Source organism: Diceros bicornis, chromosome 25 (genome assembly GCF_020826845.1).
Source record: "Diceros bicornis minor isolate mBicDic1 chromosome 25, mDicBic1.mat.cur, whole genome shotgun sequence".
In the NCBI taxonomy this organism is placed as follows: Eukaryota; Metazoa; Chordata; class Mammalia; order Perissodactyla; family Rhinocerotidae; genus Diceros; species Diceros bicornis.
The window spans coordinates 38772006-38799990 of NC_080764.1; the positions used below are offsets into that span (position 1 = coordinate 38772006).

The window sequence follows — 27985 nt, forward strand, 5'->3', positions numbered from 1 at the left end:
AAAGTTATCTAAGTTCCCATTTGCTGACCTGGCTGCCCAGGCAGGGGCGGCTCCATCTTAGGCCTAGAAAGTTGTTTCAACACCTCTTAGCGCATGTTTTAAAGTGCAGAATACCCTATTGTTAACTCTAGGCACTATGTTGTATAGAAGATCTCTAGAACGTATTCATCTGGCATAACTGAAACTTTATACTGATTGAACAACAACTCCTCAGTCCTCCCTTCTCCCAACCCCCTGAATACACCAAATCTCTTGTCTGATCTCAGAAGCAAAGCAGGGTCCAGACCTGGTTAGTACTCCTATCAGAGAGGTTAATTTTTTATTTGTTTGTTTTTTGGTGAGGAAGATTTGCCCTGAGCTAACATCTGTTGCCAATTTTCCTCTTTTTGCTGAGAAAGATTGGCCCTGAGCTGACATCTGCGCCCCTCTTCCTCCATTTTATATGTGGGACACTGCCACAGCATAGCTTGATGAGCAGTGCACAGGTCGGCGCCCAGGACCCAAACCCACAAACTCCGGGCCACCAGAGCGAAGCATGAGAACCTAACCACTGCGCCACTGGGCCAGCCTGCAGAGAGGTTAATTTTAACGTGACATTTTTAAAAGATTCAAATATTTGTTGATGGAAATATAGCATGTTTGGCTTATTAAAACACGTTTCCTTCTAAAATATCCAAAAATTTCTGACAGCAGGTGAGCCACACTTGAATTAACAGATGAGAGAGACATGATTAATATTATGTAGATTCATCGTTATTAATTCAATAATCATATTTGATCAAAGCATTTTAATACTTCTTAGTATAAATAAAGTAACTAAAGTAGAAACTTTTATTCGTGTCTTAACATATTTCATAAGAAATAAACATTTATCGAGACTTTTGAAGACAGAGACTTATTCACAGAGCACACTTGCTGCTCTGTCAGCTCACCATGTGTGTAGACCCACTGGATGTTTACTTTGCTGTGACTGTTCTCAGCATAACTCGGTCTCTCATTTTTGCTTTTCTTTTTTTTTTATTTGGAAGGGCAGGCATAATTAGTGCAGTCAGTTGTCCTTCTGCCCTTAGCTGAAGGCCAAGTCAAATTAGCATATTTTGATACTTCTGACTTGAGAGATAAGAGGCCTGGTGGGAGGGATTGTGGGGAGTATCATGAAGGAAGCCTCCATTCCATGCCAAGAAGTACTTTGTGATAATCAATACTGTTATAAAGTCCTGTCTGCTTTTTTCATTCTGAGACACGTTAAAAGATAAACTGATGGGCCGGCCCTGTGGCTTGGTGGTTAAGTGCGTGCGCTGCGATGCTGGTGGCCCGGGTTTGGATCCCGGGTGCGCATCAAGGCACCACTTCTCCGTTCATCCTGAGGCCGAGTCCCACATACAGCAACTAGAAGGATGTGCAGCTACGACACACAACTATCCACTGGGGCTTTGGGGGGAAAAAATAAAAATAAATAAAATCTTTAAAAAAAAAAAAAAGATAAACTGAGGCATAGTAAACGTTTTAGGAGTTTATTTAAGGAAAAATCTATTTCAATCCTGCAACACAGAACCCAAAATGATTAGGAGCCCTCCTGGACAGGAGCCGGGGGAAGGACTTATATAGAGAAATTGCCGAAGCAAAGAAAGGAAATTGTTTGACTGGCTGTAGCTTAAAGCCTGTTTGGTTGGTTGTTGTCAGTTGTCCCTAGCGTATTTCTCAACCTTGAGGCATTTACAGGCTTAGATTTGGTTTGCTTTTGTAGGTCGCCGTGCATTAGAGCCGCCTCAGTCTAACGGTCTCCGTGTTTAATTAATTTAGCAGACACATTGTTTATTTTTTAAATAGGATTCTGCCGTCTTCTCCAGGGAGGGGAGAAGTTATTAGCAATAGCATCTTCCTGGGTGATGGAGATCATAGTGTGTTTTTTTCATGAAATTGAAAACTTTCAGCTGAATTGCTTCCAGCGTTCTCCGCACTCCACACTGAATTGTTGCAGCTGTCTTACACTCCCTCTCACACGTCTTAGTGTCGTTTGTCTACCTCAGTAAATATTTTCTACTCCTCCTCATTTCTTTATCTGCTTGTTTATATTTTAAATTGAGGCTTGTTTTCTTGCAATGGTAAATATAATTTGTTCAGAAAGTATTTTCTTACTCCTGAAACTCTTGGGAAACTGTTCAGGACTTCCTTTGCTTTTGTTCTCTGGGTTAATTCTTGTATTTTGCCTCATTAACAGCTTCTTGGTCATTTTTATTACTACTCTCCCATCTTATGTCACTCAGCCGCTAACCTACCACAACAGCAGTCCTTGTGCCTTTAAAATGTCCACTAATTCTTCTGTCCAATTTAAGTTGTTTTGTATTTTCCACAGCCGTTTATATACTTCTAATGAAAATGAGAGTATATTATTTTATTTTCATTTTGAATATTAGAGATCTAGTTGAGTAGCGGAAATAAATGAAAATAAAGAGTACTGAGCATCAAAAACTGTAATTCCGATTAGATGAACAGACTAGAGATAATTTACTAGAGAGTTGCAATTTATGTGGGAATTACATGTCAATAACAATGTTAAAAATATAGCTATTGTTGAAATTGCTATTGTTGAAAATTAAAGTTAATGTTGAAAACGAATGTCATAAGCATCCCCTGCAACAACAAATCTAGCTAAGCAATATTTCAAATTTTACTGCTATTGCAACCATGGCCTTAAGTTTAACACTAAAAATAACAGTTTTGCATGCCAGTTATTGTTTTAAGAATGGTGTTTAAAAATCTTAAGTATTGTTTTTAAGTGGATTTTTTTCACCATTGAAGACTGAGTAAGCTTGGATTTTATGGTCATACAGGGTATCCTTATGTTTTTAGTATAAGCAAAATCGGTTCAGATGAAAATTTGGAAATAGCCAAAATTCATGTATTGTATTTTCCATCAAAGGGTCACCAGAAACTTACTGGTGATATGCATTTAAATTTTAGTACCCAGTCGGTTCATCAAATGGGATTCAGAAAGGCTGGTCAGCCAAAGTGAAAGAGGTTAAAAATAAAGGTCTACAGGGCCAGCCCCGTGGGTTAGTGGTTAAGTGAGCGCGCTCCACTGCTGGCGACGCGGGTTCGGATCCCGGGCTCGCACCGACGCGCTGCTTCTCTGGCCATGCTAAGGCCGCGTCCCACATACAGCAACTAGAAGGATGTGCAGCTATGACACACAACTATCTACTGGGGCTTTGGGGGGAAAAATAAATAAATAAAATCTTTAAAAAATAAAGGTCTACAGTGTGTTCTCATTCATCTAATAAGTGTTTGTTGACTGAAGAGAGGTAGTGCAGTGGTAAAAATTCTAAACAACCACGAAGTGAACCTACGCTTCCTACCTCCAAGCTATTTGGTCGTTCATTAGGATAAATGGATTTGTTCATTAAACCATTGATTAAATAACTATTTTTTTTAACTTGACGAGAGGCAAATTCTCGCAATGCAAACCTCTGATTGTCATCTGAAGACAATTTGATCATTCGTTGGATCGGTTCAGTTTCATAAATTTTCAAAGGCTATCCATGCTCACTGAAAAACATTGAAAATGAATGTTACTTGTGAGCTGAACAGACTGCATTAGGCTACATGAAGTTGCTTTACACTGGTTTTAATAGGCTTCAGTGATGCTTATCAATCTTATGTTCAAAAACCAGAGGTGGAAAGTGAAATAACGATTGGCTTAGGGTCCTTAATTCTGTTTGAATAAGTGTCTCAATCTTTATGGTTTCCTAATTAATATATAACAACACAGTCCAAACTAATGTGGCTGGAGAGTTGCTAAGTGTAAATTGTAAATCCCTGCTGTTCTAGTTGCTTTTTTTTGTTTTTTTCATGTTGCAACTTCAGTGTAATCTAAGCATGAAATTCAGCTAAATTAGAATAAGTGTCTGTGTAGAAGCAAATTATGTGTTGGTGGAGTGAGACTTCTCACTCTTGGAATTGTTAATTGAGTTTGGGGTAAAAATAGATGAAAAGAATCTTTGTTAATTAGATATGGGCATTGACTAGAAGTTGTTGTTAAATAGGTAAAGGCAAATATGAATTTAAAAATATCAGAGTGAAGATCCCTAGAGGTAGCATGAGGGGTAGACATTATTTATTTTGAAAAGTAGTTAGGAAATTTTCAAGGTAAATTGAAATGCCTGTGCCACATAAGAGTTATAAATAACAATGATAAATAATGTAAACAGCATGATTTTTATTCCTAAGAATAATTGAAGACGTCTTCTAACTGAGTCTAAATTGTTTTGCTAAATCAAGGCAGGTAAATTCCCGTGTTATCAGACTGCAGAACTGTAGTCCTGACCTAGGTAAATATTTGGATTGTGTATTCAGTGTTTGATTTTCAAAAGGTGTTATAGCATAATGCTTAAAAAAAAGTAAGTTTTGAAGGTATCAGACCTGTGTTGGAGACTTGTCTCTGTTGTATCTTTTTCTGTATCACCTCAAATATATTACTTATTTCTTCTATGCTAGTTTCCTCATTTGTAAGATAAAAAAAATAATATCCAATTTATAAAGTTATTAGGAGGATTAAATGAGAAAATACATGTAAATTGCTTCAGAAATGTCCTCCACATTAATATTTTTCAAAAAGATGAAGAAGAGAAAAACCAAATGAAAATTAAATTAACTTACATTGCTTTTCTTTTTCCACTTTAAAAATTCTGTTGGCAGAAATGAATTCCTAGATACCCTTGGAATTCCATTTTTCCATCTAATGTCAATGTACCCTAAATCTGGAACATATAAGCACCGCATGTACTTCAATGCACCTGAATCATATTGTCTATGCTGCAGTATACTTATAAACATTTTTTAATATTTTAAGACACAATGAAATTGCCTATTTATGTTTACATAGTATCTCTTGTTGGCTTTTAAGCTGCCCTTCGTGATCCTATTCCCATCCTCCTTTATAGTTGCCTGTGCCTTCTTCTCTGTCTGCCTCCTCACAGGAGACCTGTGAATATTCTACAAGGCTATGTCAGTACTTCTTGTTCTTTTCTGTCTTTGTTTCCACTGTGAACTCTTCCATACCCCAGTCTGGGGCATGGAAGAATCATGTAATATGAATCATGTAATCATGTAATCTTGAATCATGTAATATGAATGTCAGGAAAGACTTCAAGTTCATGTAGTCTATGTGGATGACTCATTTTCTTCTCCATGTATAAATACTCAGATATTTTCCATCCAATTTTTCCAACTCCCTGTGGATCTTTTCCATTCATGTAGTCTGCTGTCATTCAACATTCCATAAGTATTTCTAGAGTTCCTCCTACTTGTCAGTGTCCTAAGAACTGGGAATAAATAATTGAGCAGATATAGTTTTTGGTCTCAAGGCACCCAGTGTCAAAATGGGAAGTCAGAAAACTAACAACCAATTGTGACAGAGTGATAATTTGTTTGACATGAGTTATTGGAGAATGCTAAGGAGCTATAAAACTTGAATCCCTGGAAGGAGGATGGTCCCAGAACCCATCCCAAAGTGAGTGGCATATAAGCTAAGACGTAAAAGATGGCTAAGAGGCAGTCAAGAATGAGGAAGGGTGTGTAGGGAAAAACCTATGTCTACCTCCTGTGTTTTTCCTTTACTCTCACACTACTACCACACTCACAACACTTCTGACACCAGATATGTGAGAGTTTTTCCCCCACCAAGCAACTCACTGCAACACCTACAATTTAACTCAATTCTGATGCTATTTACTTGGAGACAGCATCAAATCCCACAGGTAAAGGGCTCCACAAGACTACCCCGCAACACTTCAGATGCCCATCGCAAGTCCAAGTGGTCAACTGTGTTTCTGACTGATTGGCTACAAATCAGAGATTTCCACAACCCCCTCCTTGGGTTGGATTAATTTGCTAGAGCAGCTCACAGAACTCAGGGAAACACTTAGTTAGGTTTACCAGTTTATTAAAGGATATGATAAAGGATACAGATGAACAACCAGATGAAGAGATACATAGGATGAGGTTTGGAGGGTCCTGAGTGCAGGAGCTTCTGTCTCCCTAGATTTTGGGTTCATCACCCTCCTGGTATGTGGATGTGTTCACCAAACCAGAAGCTCCTCAGCTCTCGTACTTTTGGGATTTTTATGGAGGCTTCATCACATAGGCATGATCAATCATTAACTCCATTTCCAGCCTCTCTCTCCTCTCTGGAGAATGAGGGGTGGAGCTGAAAATTCCAAGCTTCTAATCATGGCTTGGTCCTTCTGCTGACCAACCCCCATCCAGGAGCCCACCTGGAGTCACCTCATTAGAACAAAAGAGGCTCCTAGTGCTCTGATGACTTAGGAATTTACAAGGGTTTTAGGAGCTCTGTGCCAGAAACTGAGGGCAGAGACCAATATAGATATTTTCTATTATCTCACAAAGGGCAACCCAAATGAATGTAAAAACTCACAGCCAAGATGGCATTTTGTGTGTGTGTGATGCAAGGCCTTCAGTAAGCTAAGGTGTGAAGTATGAATAGGAAGATAAAGTTGAAGAGGCAAATGGAGGTCTCTATCATTGTCATTACATAATGAGTGTTTAACATACATCATATTTGAGTAAGTACTTTACAATACAAATGCACTGAAAGGTAGATATTATTATCCCTCATTTTATAGAATTGGAACATGAACTTGAGAGTAACCTGTACAATGTCATACAACCAATAACACCTAAAAGGGCCAGGACTCATCCTAGGCCTTTTAAGACTATTTAGGGAATGTTATGCTTCTGGGAATCACCTCCCAAGTAAACTACTTGAGCACAATTACTTGTCTCAGGATTTGCTTTCAAGAAATCTCAAACTTGGGGAGAAAGGATAGTATAGATGTAAAGTTTATGTAAAGACGCAAATTTATATAATGTGCTTAGCACTGTTTTTGGCACACTGTAAGAGCTCAAAAATGATTGCTGTGTTGTTGTTGTTTTACTGCTTCCTCCTTTCTTTTTCTTTTCTTTATTTGCTTGAATGTGATCTCCTTGGAAAAAGGATTTTGTCTGCATTTTTCCCAGCAGTGTCTGACACTTAGAACACTGATCAATGAGTATTTGCTGAATAAATGGATTAACACGTCTTAAATACTTGAGAAATCCCGAAGTTTGAGAATACAAAGATATTAAACAGATTTTGTTATTTTCTCCCAAATCACATTTCTCTTTAAGAATCACGTTTCTGTGCATTTCCAGATACTCTCAGTTTCGAAGGCATCAACTTTCACCGACATTTTAGCTTTCTTTTGAAGAGGACATTTTACGTCATTTAAAGAACTCATTGAAATATTGAATCTCAAACTTTTATTTTCGATAATGATTTACATTTTCCTCACCCTCTGTCTGGAAAGTTCTTCTCCCAGATATCCACATTGCTTCCTCCCTCTCATCTTCAGGTCTGTACTCAGAAATCACCTAATTCCTGATTATACTGCGCCTCCCAGCACCCCTCCTGTGCTTTAATTTTCCCTTTACAATTATCGCTTTTTAAAATGTGCTCTATTTATTTTTGTTTATAGTTTCTCTCCCTCAACAAGAATGAAAGCTCCATTAGGGCAAGAATTTCTGCCCTTTCTCCCCATTGTATTTTCCTAATGCCTTGTATATCATCAGGGCTCAAAGAGTATTTGTGAAATGAACAAGGAAAACAGTTGTCCAAAGGCAAGAAGACAGGAAAGGGTCTGTTGGAAGACAGGGTAGGACCTCAGAGATAGTTTGATGAAAAAAAAAAGAAGTGAGAGCTGGGAATTTTCCAGACTGGAAGACTGGCCACCCAGACCATCAGTAGTCCTCTGTACGGAGTCAGAGCTTGTCAGAAACTGATTAAAGCCAAAAACGACCTGACACAGGCAAAAGCAAGACCAAACTTGGAAGATTGGCTTGGAGATATACTGGGTTGGGGAGTGCCTAGAAGCAGTACTGGTCAGGCTGTCAGAAGCTTAAAGAGCAATTAGGAAACACAAATAAGGGTCAAGACAGAGCCATAAGCCAGAGAGCGGGAAGCACACAGATGAGAGTTCAGTTGAAGTACTTCGTTAGTCTCCTGTCATTCTTCCATCTTCTTCCAGAATCTTTGCCTTGGGAATCTTAAACAACCTATAGCACTGGGGGCACAAAGAACTCGTCCTCTTTTATTCACCTTAAAAGTTTTCTTGGGGGCTGGCCTGGTGGCGTAGCGGTTAAGTTCACGTGCACCACTTCAGTGGCCCAGGGTTCGCAGGTTCGGATCCCATGTGCGCACCGACGCACCACTTGTCAAGCCATGCTGTGGCGGCGTTCCATGTAAAGTAGAGGAAGATGGGCATGGATGTTAGCTCAGAGCCGGTCTTCCTCAGCAAAAAGAGGAGGATTGGCAATGGATGTTAGCTCAGGGCTGCTCTTCTTCACCAAAAAAAAGAAGTTTTCTCCGTTGTCTCCTTGGTAAATTCTTAGTCATTCTCCAAAATCTCCACTTAGATGTTGTGCGCACTTTGTTGCCTTCCATGTTGCCTGCTGTATTTGCAAGGACAGAAGACCAGTCCAAAGCATTTTGTGCACAAAAGGGAAATTTTTGGTTCATATTACTGAAATGCTAGGGGTAGAGATGATTTAAGAATGGCTAGAATCAGAGGCAGAAGTGATTCATCGTGGCTCCCTCTCTTCCACCTGCTTTCTCCATGAGGTGGACCTGACGACAAACAGCACCCTGGTCATATCCAACCAGCTTACCTTCCATAGCGGAAAGAGAGACTCTTCCCCCAGACTTCTGCCAGAAACATGTCAAGGAATATGCTGATTGCCTGACTTGGACTGTGTGTCCACCCATTGGCCGTGATCTCTGGCCCCCTGATAGACCGTCCCTCTAGGATAAGAGTAGGAAAGGACAATTACCCAGTGAAAACATGAGATGTTCTTACCAAAAAGAATATGAAGGGATGCTGGGCGTTTAAAAACGAACGTCAACAAACACTGGACAGATCATGGTTTATTTATTCATCCATTCATTTTTTAATTCTTTTACTGATTCTTTCAGTAATCCTTTATAAATAGCCTGCTTCATTTTAGGCACTAGGACATATTTAAAATTTATCTGACTTACTAAACAATTGGAGGTTAATTTGTAAACTAAGACTTCAATTTCATCTTTAAATATTTTTTCAAAAAAGTACCTTTCACTTCTAAGTAGATTAAATAATGGACAAAAGTGCGTAGAATTTTTCAATTTATTGTTACCTTTGTCTTAACATATTTGTGAAGTCTGGATGTTATCTTAGTGGAATGTTGGCATATAATACTTGAATTTTAAAAATTCATAATAAATTCATAATAAAATTTCATTATATATTTATGGTAATATAATATTATTGTTTTATGCACGAGACAAGATGTTAAGAATGTAATATAAAAATGATTTATCCAGGGACTATCTCATTCTTGTCGTTCCTTTGATGTAATTCATTTCTGTGTTAGCTAACATGCAAGAAATGTCTCCAGAGTTTCTCAAGTACTCTAAATCTTTATCATTTTTTATTTCTGACTAAATTGGGTTTACATTCTTTCTTTTTCCATATCCATTCATTATTTAATTCAACACATTTTTATTGAATACCCTGCACGTAACAATATGATGTGTTGCTTCATGGGAAAATGTTGTTTTCAATAAGGTATTCCTTTGAAAATTATTTTCCCATGAGATATTATTAGGACTTCTGCTAGCTAAATAAACAAGCAAAGTGAGTAAGTAAATAAAGGAATAAATTTTAGACTTTAATGGATGAAAAACACGCAAAAATCAACAGGGATATATTGTAATAAGTGTTTTATGGCAAAGTACATTCTCTCTGAGGAGTGGGATTTCAGCTGAGTTTTGAAAGCTGGGATTGTGTCAGCTGTGGTCTGAGCTGGCGAAGAATGTTTCAGGCAGGAAGATCATCAAGTTCCTCAGTTCTGAGGAAGAAAGAGCCAGGTATATTTGAGGGACAGAAAGGAGGCCACTGTGGCTGAAGGGATCATGTAGGATATCATAGACCTTATTTAGAAGTTTAAATTGATGCTGAATAAGTTGGGAAAACATTGAAGTTCTTTAGAAAGCTGAGAAGTGACACAATATAACAAGTTTAGAAGATGAATCTGGCTGCTTTGTGGATGATAGATTGTAGATGGGCAAGAATGGGAGTAAGGGAACCAATTATTTGGTGATTGCAGTATACAAGAGAGAAGAGCATTTACATGATTGTTCTTCACTATGTGGTGACATGCCTTTATGAAATGATATGTCATATTTTCAAATGCTGGCGGTCATATGCGAGATCACCTGCTCTCATACACATATCATGGTCGTCTGGGCATTGAGGCCATGGCAGGTGGCAGGACAAACACCCAACTTCTTGATGTCTTTTGTTTATTTGATGGTTATTGGTCTGTGTGACATATTGGTCTTATAATTCCAACATATAAGTTTAATACGATTCAGTATTTATTGTGTACCAAATACTATGGGCATTGATATCTGCTAGAACCAATACTGGCTCAATATCTGAGTTCATAATATAATAAAATTTGCCAAGAAATAAATAATTTATCGTGTAAATGTAATGCAAAATATTTTCAATATGCGTATAAATAGCAAATATATTTTAAAACACCATTTAAAAAAAGCTAGAGTGCTATTTTCCACTATCTATATTACTAAGATCGCTTAAACTACAACTATCTGAAAATCTTTCTTAATTGAAAATATCATATCTGTAAAATTGAGCTGAAAATTTGCAAGAATTAATTGCCTTCTGTAAATTTTTTTTTGTAAGTTAACTATATTTGGACTAGCAGTGCTAAGAGAATGGCCATTAAAATACTGACAATGAGACCAATTTAATTCTAAATGCCCATGATAGTGCCACAAAATTAAGTCCAGCTTATGTATTTGCTTGTTTTAAAATTGCAGATGTGCTATCTCTTTGGGTAAATTGTGTGCATTTAGTCTTCAGTCTTCATTCTTTTCATTTATGTTTCCTTTGTACTTTAAAAATACAGACCAATACAAATTTTATCACATTGCATAAATTAATTTTAAAAGTAATTTCTGAATGAATAACACATGGATCATACCATTGATTTAGATACATTTCCAACTAGGTAGATACCTTTTCCAACTAGAAAATATTTTCTTAAGTAAATTTCACATCCTTGTAAAATTTCTAAATATTATTCAAAATGCCAATCTAAATTTTAAAAATATTTTTTAAACAATATGAATTAAATTTGGTGTTTGTTTTCTGATTATTTGTTTGTATTCATTAGTTCTTAACCATATTCAAGTTAATTCATTTTTTTTTACGTTATGCTCTATTTTAGATTTTAAAGGTGGAGTGCTTTTATCTTGCAGATTGTTGCCTTGCGTGAACAGAATGTTCATATACAAAGAAAAATGGCATCAAGTGAGGGATCCACAGAGTCAGAACATCTTGAAGGGATGGAACCTGGCCAGAAAGTCCATGAAAAGGTATGACACATACAACATGCTCTTACGTGGAAATGATGGCTTGCTATATCATTTGAGAGGAATATTAAATATGAAATCCATGTAATAAACATTCTGTATTATTTTTTGATTCGTTGGTCAAAGGTTCATGATGATTTCCCTTTTCATTTATTGTTCTTAATAATAATATATATGTGTGTGTGTTTATGTGTAATATATTTGAATTTCTCCTTACTTGCTGTTAACTTGATTCTCTTAAGAATAATTCAATTATATATAATTGAATATATATATAATTAAATAAATCTATCTATATAGACATAGATATATCAATAATATATATCCAGGACTTTTTAAAGTACAATAACAATAATTTTGATTTATAAGTGGTATTGTGTACAGTTGGTGACTAATCTGTGGCTTATCACTGCAAAAGTCTTTTGGAAATTTCTTATTTGACTTGTCCTTTGTGTTTGGGAAGGTTCCAGTCGTGCTCCTGTTGATGAGAAATTACATAAAACACTATCTGAAGTCGTGGGACTTTTACCATTTTTTGAGGATAGAGTGATTCTCCTTTTGGGTGGGGCTTAGACCCAGGACAAGGAAACCAGCAGTCTGTTTGGCCCCCTTCTGTGTTGAGCCACTTATTTCCAGCACAAGAAGACAGTCAGTTCCTGGTAGATCTGGAATCAGATAGAGATTCCATAAGCATTTGCACATCCTGGGTATGACGCTTAGAAAATCTCCTGAATATTTGCTGTTAACAAGTTATATCTTTGGATGGTTGAACTCCTTAATCATCAAGACCCCATGAATCAGGTAGCTAAATTGGTGTCATTGTGAATGTCAAGAGGTTTCAAAACATAGAGATTAAGAAGCAAGTGACTGGACCACAACACCAATAGCACTAGACTTCTTACCAGAAAATAAATGGAGCACTTCCTCACTTATCCAGTTGAAACAAATGAAGGGGCTTCTTATGTTTCCTCCTTCAAGTACAAAAGCAAAGGAAACCACATAAACCGGGCTAATTTCCTGAGACTGCCATCAATTCTGGTGGCTGAGAAGCAAACAGCTCTTCATTTAAGGTGTCACTATTTTAGCCTTTATCCATGTTTTTGTAGAAATCTTAAGCTAAATATTAAAAATAAACTGCAATCTGACAGCTAGATTTCATGAGCTGTATTTCAGATTTGAATAAAAATTATTTCTCTTTCCTTCAGATAAATAAACTGACATTACTTTAGTAAATAAACCATCAAGCTCTTTACAATAAGGTGTTTGCATACAAAACTCAGTTTAGGAAACTAACATGTAATTTTCTATTACTGTTTCATTTTAGTTATGTCATTAGAAATATAGTGCTATACTTTTCCTCAGAGAATTATAGAATCATATTGGTTTAGGTATGAAAATGGACTTTATGGTCATCTAGTCTTTTTCTCAGTAGTCTTGAAAATGTTTTCTATAACAGTGCTGTATTTATGCTAATCCAGACTGGAATTAAAGAAATATGCCTTTCAAAAGCATAAAGAACTTGAGATCTTGTCTAGTCTCTAACTGTATGATGCTTAAAGCACTCTTCTTGTATTTGTGGGGAGGGGTGATTACTCATACATGTATTTTTTTCAAATATTGTTTCTTTAAGATATAACCTCTAAATATCCAGGCATTATAGACTATAAAACAGTTCATATCAGATTAATTTTCAGAAACTGGTTACAGAATTAGGATGAAGACCTATGTATAATTGATGTTTGTCTCTATTAGGCCCCACAGATTGGGGTGTATATATGGAGGATGCTGAGCAGTTAGTGACCTAAAGTACTTGTCTTTAATTTTCTTTGCCTTCCAATTCCTGGTGAAAGCATTTCAGCCAGTGTAGAAGAGAAATTCTGTGCCATTGCTAACTCACTCACTCTTTGTTATGAATATACTAAAGATTTTTCAACATTGTAGTTATTGGTTATTTTTTTTTCAATTTCCCAGAATTGAAGTAAGAGTGATTTCCAAATGCTTTGGAATAATGATAATCATGCGCATATCTTCCAATGTGAACTTAAAATATATACAAAATGTATATCATGTAAATATTTAAATATTTATATTGTTTTAAATTTAAAAACAAGTAAACTGTTTCAATTCATATTACTCCTGAGATGATTGTAGAACGTACTCCAAAAGTTTTATTTATATCGCATTTATCTGACATTTCTTTTTTTTCTCTTGTTGCGAGAACATTTAAGATCTACTGTTAGCAACTTTCGAGTATACAATACAGTATTGTCAACTATAATCACCATGCTGACATTAGATCCCCAGAACTTATCTTCTAACTGCTGACATTTCTTGATAAAATATAAAATAATAGCCTAATTATTATTTTTATCACTTATGTAAGTATTCCTAAATTACACACGTATAACATTAAAAGCATCTTTTCTTTTCAAAATTATCCCCGATAACATGAGTATTTAAAGTATATCAATACCATTAAATAAAACGTGTCATAGGATTGTAACTTAAATCCTAACGTTTAATATTTTTATTGAGAACTGTTTACAAAGTATATTCAAACAAAGAAAAAGAGAATATTATTTCGGGGAGTGTCTATGTAATGAAGGTTATCAGTGTAGGTAAACTATAGTATTAGTGTGTAAATTGCAAAGAGGTTTTTGGGGGAAAAAACACAAAACTATTGTTAGATGCTATGGAACTGTCAGGAAGTGATTTGTGAATCCTAGTCACAAGGATTACCCTTTGTTTAGGGCAGTAAAGTTACTTAAATTACATAGTTGAGGGGTTATTAGCCAACAGGAGCTGTTTTATGTCAGCTGCTTGAGAACTCTGTTGACAAAGTAGTTGATAAAAATAGTCTCATAAAAGCACATTCTGAAATAGGCCTTATTACTCATAGAAAAGTTGTATAATTATTATCAGCATTTTAAAAACAAAACATGAAAAAGAAAAGTAAGCTTAACTGAAACAAGTTTAAATGATTCTTTGTGCCATAAATTTCATCAGCTGTTCTAGAAGAACATAAATATTCACAGGATAATATAAATTTTCAGAATGCTTAATTTTACCCCATTAAAGATTCAAAACTGGTCTCAATAACTTTTTTCCTGTTTGTTTCTAGAAAGGAGTTAATTTGTGAATTTTTTTCAACAAACATGCTATTCTTGTAAAGGAGATAATAATGCTCCTGACTCATATATTCTGTATTTCCAATAATTTTTTTCAGCTGCAAATGTTTGCTAAGTGATGTGGATAAGTAGAACATTAGCCAGTGGTGGAGATCCAGAAGACATAGTCCCTGTAGTAAATTTGCCAAGAAACTAGAGTGAGAAATAAATATGCCTAAATTAATATTGCAAAACATGATAAATAAAATGGGTTGAAAATGATATTAGAGTTTAAAGAAGAAATATATTAATTCTGATTGGGGAGTGTCAGAGAGGCAGCGTGGAATAGTAGACCTGGATTCAAATCCCATCTCTGCGAATTACTAGCTGTGTGACCTTATGCATTAACCTCCCTGAGCATCAGTTGTAGGTCAATAGTCACGCCTAGCTTACAGCTTTGTTGTAAGGAATGGAAGCACTGACTCTGCATGACAGAAGTCTTGGCACATTGATTACAAGTAATAAATAGTGTGATTATAATATTTATTAATACTGTCTTTTCATGTTCATTCATTTTTCAATAAATATTTGGTGGCAACCTTATTGAAGGTGCTAGGAAACAGGTCCTGTTCTATGTGGTCAGGGTGCGTTAATGAACAAGACAGATGAGGGCATAGGCAATAAACAAATACATGTAAGAGGGAGTGAATGTGATCAAGGGACGGGTGCAAGCTGGCTGGGGAGCAGATTACATAGAAATGGCAAGGAAGGGCTTTTTTAGGAGGGGGGGTTTGAACTGGGCCCTAAAAGATACAAGGAGTCAATCATATGGAAAAGCTTATAGCGTTTTTGAAGCGAAGGAAACACTAAGTGCATACACACCGAGGGTGGGAAAGAGCTTCTGTGGTACATTCTTGGGAACGAAGGATGACAGGGTCGCTGGAGCCTAGTGGTCAGGGGAGAGCAGCAGGAGACAGGACAGAGCAGTGAGCAGGGGCCAGCTCACTTCAGTGCTTGTAGGCTCTGGTGAGGAGTCCAGTTCATTCTCAGAGCAGTGAGAAGACATAGCAGTGTTTTAAACATGGAAGCATCTTGATTAAATACTTTTTTAAAAAATGATTTACACTACAATTTTATATACATTTGTCATTTTTTCACATCAGACTTCTGAAGTAGGTAGAGATTTTCCTTTTCATAACTTTACAGATAATGAAATTGAGGCTCGCTGAGGAAGATGAAATGACTCATTTGTCTGGAGCAGGACCAGAACCCTGGTCTTCTCATCTCCAGATGACATTACGCTCTCACTTTCCTTTGTGCCAGGATGATTTCTCTAGGTGTTATTGTTGATTTTTAACAATTCATTCTAGCCCAATTTATTTTTTCTGATCATTTATTCTTTCATAATTATACATATTCATTTGTTTTCTAGAGTTGATTATTTGATTCTATTCAAGAGTATGCTTTTTTCTTAATTCTTTAATTTTTCCCACAACTTCTCCTAGTTATTTTTTAGTCTGAACAGATCCTCCAAGCAGTGGCATTCAAAGTTTTTGACCACTGTGAGTATGACTCTTAAACCTGGGCAAGAGGGACCCATGTCCGGGGCCCACGATTTAGTGGTCTTGCTCTGGTCATCTGTGCCCCTCTCTACGGGATGAGGAGTTCATGACACCAAGGGAATTACACACCCATGAACCACAACCATCCCTTCTAGACCATGTGCCAGTTACCTGGAAGCCCAGACTTTCTGACCAAATTAGCCTTGCCTGCCTCCGGGGCCTCTATGGGCTTATGTAATGAATATTATATTATTAAATTAGCTGTACCTTTAAATGTTTGGCTTATGAATATACCATATTTCTATTTAAAAACATTTATAAACATCGTTTATCACAAATGCCGTTCTTTCAAAGACCTCTGCTAAGTTCTAGCTGAAAGCCGTCATCCACAGGGATATCTCCAGTGTATAAACTGTATTTTGCCCATTTTTATATGCCTTCCTCACTACATGTCATCTCCTGCCAACAACTGTTCTTCCAAAAATTCAGTCTTTGTTAACTGTGGCTTGTTTTGCACATTATTGATTAAGCCCCAATTTCTCCTCTCTATCAGAGATAGTTATCTTTTGGGTTTATTTACATCTGAATAGCACTAACAGAATATTTTCTTCTGTGCATTGATCCCATATATTGTGATCTAATTTCTCATCATAACACAATAATAAAGTGTATACTTCTCTTTTATTCTTCTATTAAATTTTCAAGCCATGAAACCAAACAGCGGAATGGGGGGTTTACGAATTTGCTATCTTGGAGTTGGCACACCTCCCAGGAAAGGGAAGGTTCAAGTGTATCCCTAGCTACATGAGGCTGGAGTGGCCTAGAGGTCTATGACTGGGTAGGAAAGGGCCCGGAAGAGGCAAAGTTAGGCTGTTCCATGGTTCATCATGTGTTCATGAAGTTATCCCATATCAGTTTTATAGGAGCTGAGCTGGAGAGGAAGCTTATAACCATAAGTCAGGCATCTTCTATATATAATGGCAAAAATAAGATATAAAAATCTTCTAATGTTGTGTGAGAACTCACCAAGTTCAAAACAAATCTCTCTGAATGCAGTGACTGGGTTTTAATGCTTTAACTAGGACCTTACCAGATGAAAGTAAAACTGGAATTGACTCCTCTATCTTTAATAATAGATTCGGCATCCTTTATATTATTAGCCCAGATTTGAAGGAAACAGAATAAATAGATCTTTGCTGAAGTAAGATATTTTAAGACCTTGAAAGACTGTGGGATTCAAGAGAGTTTGACAGAAAGTTTGTTCGTTTATCTCCACCCTATTGGCATGATTTGAGGGTCTATTTTGTGCTGTGAAATCTGCCCCCTTACAGGGGTGTAGGGAAGAACAAATACTTTTCCCTCTATCTGTATTGTTTTGTCTGATCTGTTAAGCCAATCCAGGAAAATTTTTAAGTCTGTCCTTCAGATGTTCCATAATCGACTTAATTTTATTTTTGACTTTGATAGAGTTTATCCATCTTCACATTTCTCACAAAAAATTAGTTCCCCAGGAATTTAATGGGTGTTTTACAGAACCCATTCCCCCCAGAAAAGAAAATTCCCAGGACAAGAGTATTAGGAAATATTGTGCTATACAATTTTGAACTGGCATCTTTACTGTAGTATTTATTAGAATTTTTATTTTTTAATATTGTCGAGCTCCAAGGGGGAACACAGCATGTAGTGTTTCCTAAACGTGTATGACCAAAAATCCCATTTATCCGCAGGGTAATTGCACAAGCCAGGATGAGTATTCTGAAGAATATTCCTTAACGCTGGCTCTGGCCTTTTAAAGATAGGCAAACCATTCTTCAAGCCTGTCTGGAAATCTTATTAACAAAGAGCCTACAATGTGAATAAGAACAAGATAAATAACTGGTACAAGGCCTTTTACAGTTTCCAAAAGTGCTGTTATGTAAGTTGTTTTATTGGATCCCTGTAGTAATCCTGTGAGGTTTGTAGAGCAAGGATTACTGGTTCAAAGTCATATAGCTTCTGAACAGAAGGAACTGAGATAAATAGTGTAACAAGTTTACAAATATTAAAAGTGAACTGTGAGTGAAAAAAGACAGCACATAAATTACTTGATTTCATGGATTTCAAAATGTAAGAGTATTTACTTTAAGCAAAATCTCAAATATGTCCATGTCTCTAAGAGGATGAGAGAGCTTATTAGACTGAGTATGAGTCTTTTAAAAAAATTGAAATAAACCTTAGACAAAGCCAACCTTGTTACACCTGTGTCGATGTCTTCACCTAGTCAAGTATTCTTCTCCAGCAAGTCTTACCAGGCTCTCCTTTGGCATCAATGTTTTCATCTATTCCATTGCCATAACATACAAACTCATTCCAACTTAAAAAATCTTCTCGAGTCAGCTTCTGCCACCAGCTATTGCTTTATTTTCTGCTCCCCTTTGCAGCAAAGCTCTTCACAAGGGTTGTCTCCTCACTGTCCCCAGTTGCTTTCTTTGCATTCTTTTACAAATCTATTTCAGTAAGATCTTTGCCCCACCCCTCCATAGAAACCACTCCTGCTACCATCGTCACTAAATGTATATCAGTAAATGCAACGACAAATTCTTAGCCCTTACTGCAGTTGATGCCTCAGCAGCATTTGACATACTTGATCACTCTTTCTTCTTCCTTGATAAACTCTTTTCACTTGCATTACAGGAAATCGTACTCCCTTTGTTTTTCTCTGACCTCACCAGTGGCTCTGTTTCAGTCTTCTTTCTTGCATAATATTCTTTCTCCTGACTGCTTAATGTTAGAGTGACCCAGGGCTCAGTCCTTCGTGTCTTCTCTACCTACACACTCTTGGTGATTTCAATCAGTCTCATCACTTTAAATACTATCCATATGCTAATGACTTCCAAATCTTTATACCTCTAGTTCAGACCCTACAACCAAATGCATATATCCAGACACCTATTGAACATCACCACTTCTGTATGTAAAAGACACTGCACACTTAAAATGTCAAAAACTTACCTCTTGACAATAGATTTAATAATAGTAAAAACTTGCTGCATCTGCTCCATCTCAGAGGATGGAAACTTCACCTTTCCAGGCACTCAAGCTAAAGAATTTGGAACCATTTTGCATCCTCTCTATCTCTCACATCCCACATCTATTTGTTCTACCTTCAAAATATATCCAGAATCTGACCATTTCTCACCACCTCCACTAACCACTCTGGTCTGAGTCACTATCATCTCTCACCTGGATTATTGTAGTCACCTCCTGCCAAGTCTCTGCTTCTCCCATGGAACCTCTGCAGTCTGTTTTCAACATAACATGAATCAGAGTGATGTTTTAAAACATAAATCTGAACATGTCAATCATCTGCTAAAAACTGCAAATGTTTCCCATTGACACAAGACTCTACATGATTTGGCTTTCCTTATCTTCTGACATCATCTCCAACTCTGCCCCAGCCACACTGGGCTCCTGTTGGCCTTTGACTTGTTCTTCCTTCTGCCTAGAATGCCCTTCTTCAGATATCTGCATGGCTGTCTCCTTCCTCTCCATCAAGCCTTTGTTCAAATGTCATAACGTATTCTAACACGGTAGCATATTTTAACATATTATAGTATATAATTTATTTGTTTATATTGTCTGTAATTTATTGTCTGTCACCCCAGCTAAAGAATAAGCTCCAAAAGAAGCTTCTTTGTTTTATTCCTGAGGAGGCTCAGGGGCCTAGAACAGCTCCTGGCACGTGGAAGGCTCTTAATAAGTATATGTTCAATAAGTAATACCACACTGTTTTAACTGTTGTTACTTTATAAATCTTAGCTCTTAGAGCTTAATTATAATATCAGCTTTTCAGATCTTATTTTCAAACTCTATTGAAATTTTGATTGGAATTACTTAAGTTAAAATATTAATTTGGGGAGAATAGTCACCTCTATGATAAAATGTCTTACCAACCATAACGTGGCAAATGTCTCCATTTTTTGTGTGTGTATGGTTTTATGTTCTTCAATAAAATTGTTCAACTCTTCACATAGAGGTCTTGCATATTGTTAGATTTATTTCTAGGCACTTAAGGTTTGGTGCTATTTTGATTATTATCTCCTTTTCATGTTTTTTTCCTAATAAATTAATGCTGATATATAAAGATGCTGTTGATTTTTCAGTGTTGATATGGCATCCAGAAAACTTGCTCACCTGTTAGTTCTAAGAGTTTGTTGTGCTCTTGGACTTTTCTAAGTAGTTAGGCAAATAAGAAGTGTTTTATTCTCTCTTCTCTCCCTTCACAATTTTTATTTCTTTATTTCCTATATATCCCTATATTCCTAAGACGTCAATGTTCAATACAATGTTCAAAACTTCAATACGGTGTACAGTAGCATGTGTCAGAGTGGCATACTTGACTTTATAAAGTCTAGCTTTATAAAATTTATAAAGATCAACACTTTAATGATAATGCTACTCAAGTTTTACTGTTAACTGTGTTGCTTGCCATAGTAACCTTTTATCAGGTTTAGAATCACCCTTCTATTACAAGTTTTTTAAGAATTATTATGAAAAATAAGACACATTCATCTCTTAAAGTGGTGGATTTCATTGATAGATATTCTGATGGTAAACAATTTTTCTTTGCCTGCGGATAAAATAATTGATTTTTGTGTTTTAACCATATGCATGCTTCTCTGACAGAAATTAAATTTGAAAAAATAGAAAAAATAAAACTCTCTTTTGCTTCATATTTATTATTCTTATGTTTCTTACTAATTCTTTACATATATAATAGTTATGATCTGTTTGGGATACAGATAAATTGAGCCCTCTTTTGACCATTTAACTTGAATACAAGAGTACCCAAGGGACCCAATTAACAGTAAATCTGGTAGCACTCTCTTGGGTCCATTCTTACTCTGCTTGAATTATCCAAGAACCCCCAAAACTTAATCAGGTCAAAGAGACCAGTTCCTCTTTTAAACATTTTGTGAAAAGAGAACTGGAAAATGTGATAAGGTAATAAATGAGCAAGCGTTTTTTTAAACTGCCATTGCTTCTTTTGAGTTTTCAAAGTATCGCTTTTGAAAATAGATGGCGCCTCAAAACCAAATGCCATCCATGTACCATTGCAATAACCCGCTGACATCTAGGCGAAATGAAACCATTCCATTACCAATTACTCGCCTGGTTTTGAAGTTCTACCAGCAGTTAGTGACATTCCCTAACAGAGTGGTTCTTCAGGGAGGATTTTCCCTTCTCCAAATTATACCAGTTTGAGCCTAGTTTCACACTTAGGTACCCAAATTCATCAAGAAGACCAAGCCAGGAAGGTCTTCCAGACTCAACCACACACCAAGCTGGAACCATTGGCTGACTCAGGTGCAAGTGCATACTCCTACTTCCCTCCTGGTAGGTTCTTCTAATGAGCTCTTGGAGACCTTTCCGATCCAGTCAGTTGTCTTAGTCTGTAGGAGAATTCAGAATAACATTGAATTTCACAATTGAAAGAAGAGCAGTCTTGTTTTTCCTCTCTCTCCAGAAGTTTCCTTGTATTTATACAAATTATCCTCCCTCTCTTCTCTCTTATATCAAAACAGAGCAGAAAAGACAATTTGTCAAAGTTTTATTAAATATTCTTCCTCTGGGGGAGGGGTGCCTACTTACATTATATTAACATATCTAAAAGGAGGGCTGAGTGATTCTTCTAGAAAGAAAGAAGATCCTCTCCAGTGTTACTTCTTAATTCTATAGCTAAATAAAGAAGCATCTGAAGATTTTCAGTTGAAAACAAAAATAAAAAAACAAAAACAAAAACAGTAACAAAACCCTCACTATCCACACTTCACCTCCTTATATCTTCTAACTATATAAATCATTTAAGAATTGTATAGATAAATGTTTTTCCACGTTAATCATTCAGTATGTTTAGTTTGTGTTGCAATGTGGGAAATAGCTGTTTTTTATACTTCTGAGTGTTATTAACATTGATCATGGGAACATGGAAGAGAAATTCCTCAGGTTTTATCTCGAATTAAGACCTATAAAATAGAGGATATTTCTATGGAGCCACATACATAGGACATAGTGAATGAATTGTATTCTAGTTTAAACATTATGAAAATATAAGAACTTCAAAATAACAGATATTCCTCAGATGAAAATGTTCTTGCTTTTAAATTTGGTGGCAATTGAAAGTGGCTTATAATTTCTGTAGAAATAATAAATTTATTTTATACTTATTAGCAAAACACATTAATCACATTAAACTAAAGAACTGATAAGTAAAGGTCTGTCATCTGGATGTTTTAATTAAATAAAATTATCGGGAATTTACTATGTCATAATGACTTTGCAAATCTCAATGTTGAACAATAAAACTATTAATGAGGAAGTAACTATGAGAAATCATCTGGTCTAGAAGTTTTCCAGTTTTTCAATAATTGGTCAATTCTATTATAAGAAATAAAGTCAAGACTTTCCATTTGAAACATTAAATATATTTTTTAAATAATTAGTTGATGCTAGGATAAAGAATACTAATTCCTTGGGTTTATTGTCACATTTTTTATTAACATTTATTTCATCAATCATTTTATTATATTTTTACCTTAAACTCTTTCCATTTTTATGCCACACAGTTTTTCAGGTTTGATGACTAAATTAGATACAGTAATTAGTAAAGTCCCTGGATAATGTAGATCTGTGATTCTTAACCCCAACTATCCATTACAATTACTTAGGGAGATTTAAAAACACTCATATGTCTGGACCCCACTCTTGGGTATGGTCTAGAGTGGGATCCATTCTATATTTTTATTCCACTCTCCCAAGGATCCTAATGTATGGTCATGGTTGAGGATAACTGATATGGAGTACAAATATAACTTCTGCTTTATGCTAGGTTCTAGGTTTGTAGGGATTATAATAGATGGTTTATACATAATGAAACAGATTTCAGGAGTTGATGTGGAATTAAAAATAACAGCTGTGAATTCTGTCCTGAAGAATCTTAGATCAAAGACAAAATGTGGTTTCTTGTAGGACAAGATTTGAAATCTGAGGTCAGATCTGATTTTTAAGAGCTAAAAAGCAATATGGAGATTAACAAAAACAGTCTACACAGAATGCCAAAAATGCCCAAAAGTCATAGCCTTGAAGCCTTTGGACTCCCCAGTACTTGAATACTTTCTGATCCTTATGAATTTTGTTAGTTGTTCAGTTGCTTGATTTGGTTTATTCTTTTTTTCCCGCATTGTGTTACTCTTGGGCAAGAATCTTCATATGCTGAGCAGCCAACCTAGTGTCCAGCATATAACAGAGAATAAACAGATAGTAGAGTTTTGGAGATTGAATAAATTGACAAATGAAACAACAGGTAGAGATTGAATGAATGGATAAATGAAACAATGAACCAAAAAGAATTAACAAAAAAAGAAAAGAAAGAAAATGGACAAAAGAAGGAAGAAAAGAAGAGAGGGAGAAAGAGAAAAGGAAGAGACTCCTAGGAATATAACACTGGAATCAGAATGCCTGGGTTCAAATCTTAATATTATTACTTTTTAGTAGTGTGACCTTAAGCAAAATACTACACTCCATGCTTCAATTTTCTTTTCTGTATCTAGTAGGTTGTTATAGGTATTAAAGCATTTATGCACATATGCACTTGGAACAGTGCCTAACACGTAGTCAGAACTTAATAAATGTTACTAAGTGGAGTAATTGTTACAAACTCAAGATTAGAGCCAGGAAATTTATCAGCTGTTTGTTCTTGGATAAATACGTACTCAATAAATGTTAACTATTATTATTATTTGTCATTATTCGAATGCAAGATACAATGTTATTTGGGGTTTTGGAGGTGAGTCCAAATTTGAAGATTTGAAGTAAAATTAGGAGGGTAATGATCTCTTGAAATAAAAGGAAATATTTGCTAGGACATCAGGTTGGCTGAAGTCTTCCAAAGTCCCTCCTTGGGTCAATGCCTGGTCTAGGATTTACTCATATGCTTCACAAACAGACTTTATTATCGGCCGATGGACTCTCTGACTGATTCTGTTATATACATTTCTTTCACACTAATACATTGCTGACTTTCATGAAATTTACAATAAACTACCAGCTCTAGTTTTTGTGGTTTTTTTTTTTTTTTACTATTTTTACTTCTATGAATAATTGCCTTGTTCGGATTTGTAGGTTTTTTGGGTTTTTTTTAGTTTTCTATTTCTTTAGTACTACATTTCTCTCCCCTCACAGGATGAAATATATTTTATGACTTTCCCATTTTATAAATATTTTCCCATTCCTCCAAAGAGTTATTAGTACTAGATTACTTATGTCAATGATTGCAAATCTTAGTGTAACTTCTTTGACCAGACAATCAATAATTCATCTCTAACCATAAAATTTCATAGAACTGTTTTCAAAAATGGAATGGAACTGCTCAATATTTACCCCTTAAATGCTGATAAATTTTAAGTATATCTGTGTCTCTAATATCTGAATTTAATTAATAGTGAGATAAATGTCTAATTTTTAATCTGTGGCCTCACCTTGTCCTATTTTCTCTAGAATGATTAATTAACCATGAGAAGTAAAAATGCATAAGTGAAAAAAGATCTATTTGAAATTCATTAGGAGAGAATCAAGGACTTATGGTTTAGACATGAAAAACATGGGAAAGGAGGTATCAAAAATGTACAAATCCAGTTTAGAAATATGTTCATAATAAAGATTAAATTATCAGCTGCCATGGTGATTACTGTTAACAATACTGTATCATATATTTGAAAGTTGCTAAGAGAGCAGATCTTAAATATTCTCACTACTAAAGAAAGGAAACTATGTGAGATAATGGGTTTGTTAACTAAATGATTATCTACTAAATGATTACTAAATGATTAACTACTAAATGATTACTAGATTGCTTTATTGTGCTAATCATTTTACAATATATATGTATATCAAATCATCACATTGTATAACTTAAAGTTACACAATGTTGTATGTCAATTACATCTCAATAAATCTGGGGAAAAATTATCATCTGCCAAGTATAATAGCTCCCCGGGAGGATAAAAATATTCATTCTGCATAGGCAGTGTCCATCTAATTCTAAAAACTTATAATTAACATAGCTCCTAAATCCTCTGGAATAGCTTATCAAGAAATATCTTTCCAAGAGGGACATTAATTATTGTTATATTGATATAGCCATTTGAATTCCCTCTGTTCTGTACATTCTATAGGCATTATTTTACCACTTAAAATAAATGTGAAAAATTATTCATTATTATGTTTAATAAACTGCTATTCTTTGGTAGAATAGAAGAGCAATGTGTAGCCACTAACATATGCTCAAAGCAAGCAGTAACCATTAAAGTACCATAAAATACAGAATGAAAATGGTCACATTAGTAATATAACTGTACCCTTGTTTTTTAAAATGTTATAGTATTTTTTTAGTAAATAGTAAAGCTGGAAGTAGAATGAAAAAATATTAATGGTGAGGTCATTTTGTTAGATTATCAAATACAAAGAGAAGTGTGTTTCCATTGTTTTCCTGGTAGCAAATGGAAGACCATGTTTAAATTCCTGGCTTCGTCTCATAAGAAGTCAGTATGACTGTGACATGGTGAGACTTCTGGGGCTTCATTCATTGCACCTGGTCTTATATGTAAGCTGTTTATTTCTACCAAATTATTTATTTTAATGTACATTTATAATAATGGTTTTCTAAGTTTACTTCATATTTTTATACCATAAAGATAAAGCATCTGTATAGTGCTTTTAAAACAAGAGAAAAAAAGACTAAGTTCTCTTTTATATTTGCTCTTTATGAAAGCATTTTTTCATAAATATTATGCAATGATGGCTGAATATATTGTCTTTATATTTCCTTTCTTTTTGAATCTTATTGTTTTCCTTAAAAATCATCTCATTCATTAATGGAAACATTTATTCATTTACTCAACAAATATATATTTGTGGGAGATGCTGCTCTGGTCACTAGAGACACAGAAGTAATCAAAATATTTATTCAGTCCACAAAAATCTATAGCATAACAATCACGTGTCAGGCATCATTCTAGATACTTGTGATACACCAAGAAGAAAACGTACAAAGGCTCTTTCCCTCCTGAAGCTTGTAATCTAGCAAGTTGAAGGAGGTTAGCAGACAATAAAAAATAAATATAAATAAGTAAATCATCTGGTATGTTAGAAGATGATAAATACTATTGAAGAAAAGAAAAAGTAGAGAAACACAGAAAGAGCAGGAGTCTTGGGAAGATGTAGGGGCGGGGACAGTTTGCACTTTCAAATAAGATGGTCAGGGTTGACCTCATTGACATTGTTGAGGTTGCTAGCCATGTGGATTCCCAGGAAGAGAGCATTCCAGGCAGAAGGAAGAACTGAAGCAAAGGTGGTAAAGTGGGAGAGTGATTGACTTATGAGAAGAGCATAGGGTTACCAGTGTGGCTGAAGCAAGAGAACAAATGGGAGGATAGTAGGAGAGAGGTCAGAGAGGTAAGGGCCTGGGGAGAAGGGAAGGGGAGTGGGGAGAGGAAAGTGGTTCTTGCTCAGTGTAAGACTTTTGCTTCTGTACTGCGTAGAATGGAAAACCATTGCAGTGTTTAGAGCAGAAAAGTGACTTGATCTGACTACAATGTAACAAGTTCACCATGGATCACTCTGGCTGGTTTAAGAATGAGCATAAGAGGACATGATTAGGAGCAAAGAGACCAGTTAGGAGGTTGTTACAGTAATTCAAGTGAGATTAGATGACCCAGACAAGGGCTGTGTTGAGCAGGAAGATCCAGCTGTCAATCCCAGGTGAGGATTCATGTGGAGAATGACAACAATCATAATAATGCCAACCACAAGAAGTAGGAGCCCACAGACCTTGGCCTGCTGCATCTTCTAGGGGTTCGGAGTCACCAGAGGATTGAACACACAAGGGGCTACTTGACACACAAGGAGATCATGAAAACGGGTCCAATTCAGCTATGTTGCAAAGGTAAAGCAAACAAATTTTTCTAATATTCCGCCACTCCTCTGCTCAACACCTTCCTGTGGTGCCCATCTCACTCAGAGTAAAAGTCAAGGTACTACAATGATCTTGAGAACCACATCATCTGCCCATCTACATCCACTCCCTTCCTCTTGCTCATTTCATTCTAGCTACACTGTTCTCCCTAAAATCCTAAACCCACTTGTGTCTCCCAACCTTTGATCTTTTTATTCCAATCGGAACAATGCTCTACTCACAGAAAGAAGAGACGCAGCAAGATCAGCAGGTCTCCATAGCCAGGAGGTCCCTCCTGACAGCCAGTGTGGGGCAATGGACTGCATGCACCCCTCTAATGCTGCAAGTGAAGACACATTTCATTCCCAAGAGGGGCAGATATGCTGGAGGGGCTGGCCAGTGCCGTATGACACACACACTTAAGCAATACAAGGGAGTTCTCTGGGTACCTAGAAGAGGGGAAAAGTTTCTCCTAATAAGGAAGACTCTAGGGTCAAGTGACAGCTTAACACCTAGCTTCCATATAGGGGAATGTTCCAAGCCCAGGGCACTGACTGAGCAGTCCTGGAGAGGAGCGGCGGGTAGCAAAATGACTGCTTCCCCAACACATGGCAACAGTGGAGGTCATGAAAATGGGGAAGATTCAGATATATTGTGGAGGTAAAGTAAAACAAGTTTTTCTAGTAGACTGGATAGGGGATAAGAGAAAAAAGGAGGATTCGAGGATGACTCCAAGGTTTTCAACCTGAGAAAATGGAAGGATGGAGTTTTCACCAACTGAGGTGGAGAAAGATGAAGGTGCAACAGATTTGGGGGAGGGGCACAAGAATTT

At 36.1% G+C, this 27985-nt stretch overlaps 1 protein-coding gene across 3 annotated transcripts in view; it reads left to right on the forward strand.

The window, feature by feature from the left end:
* Positions 1-27985, forward strand: part of PPFIA2 (PTPRF interacting protein alpha 2) — a 462329-nt gene that overhangs the window by 310131 nt on the left and 124213 nt on the right. For all 3 annotated transcript variants that reach the window (XM_058568716.1, XM_058568715.1, XM_058568714.1), the window contains one exon: positions 11381-11497. In XM_058568716.1, the coding sequence (XP_058424699.1) occupies positions 11381-11497 (117 nt within the window). The remainder of the gene's footprint in view (positions 1-11380; positions 11498-27985) is intronic.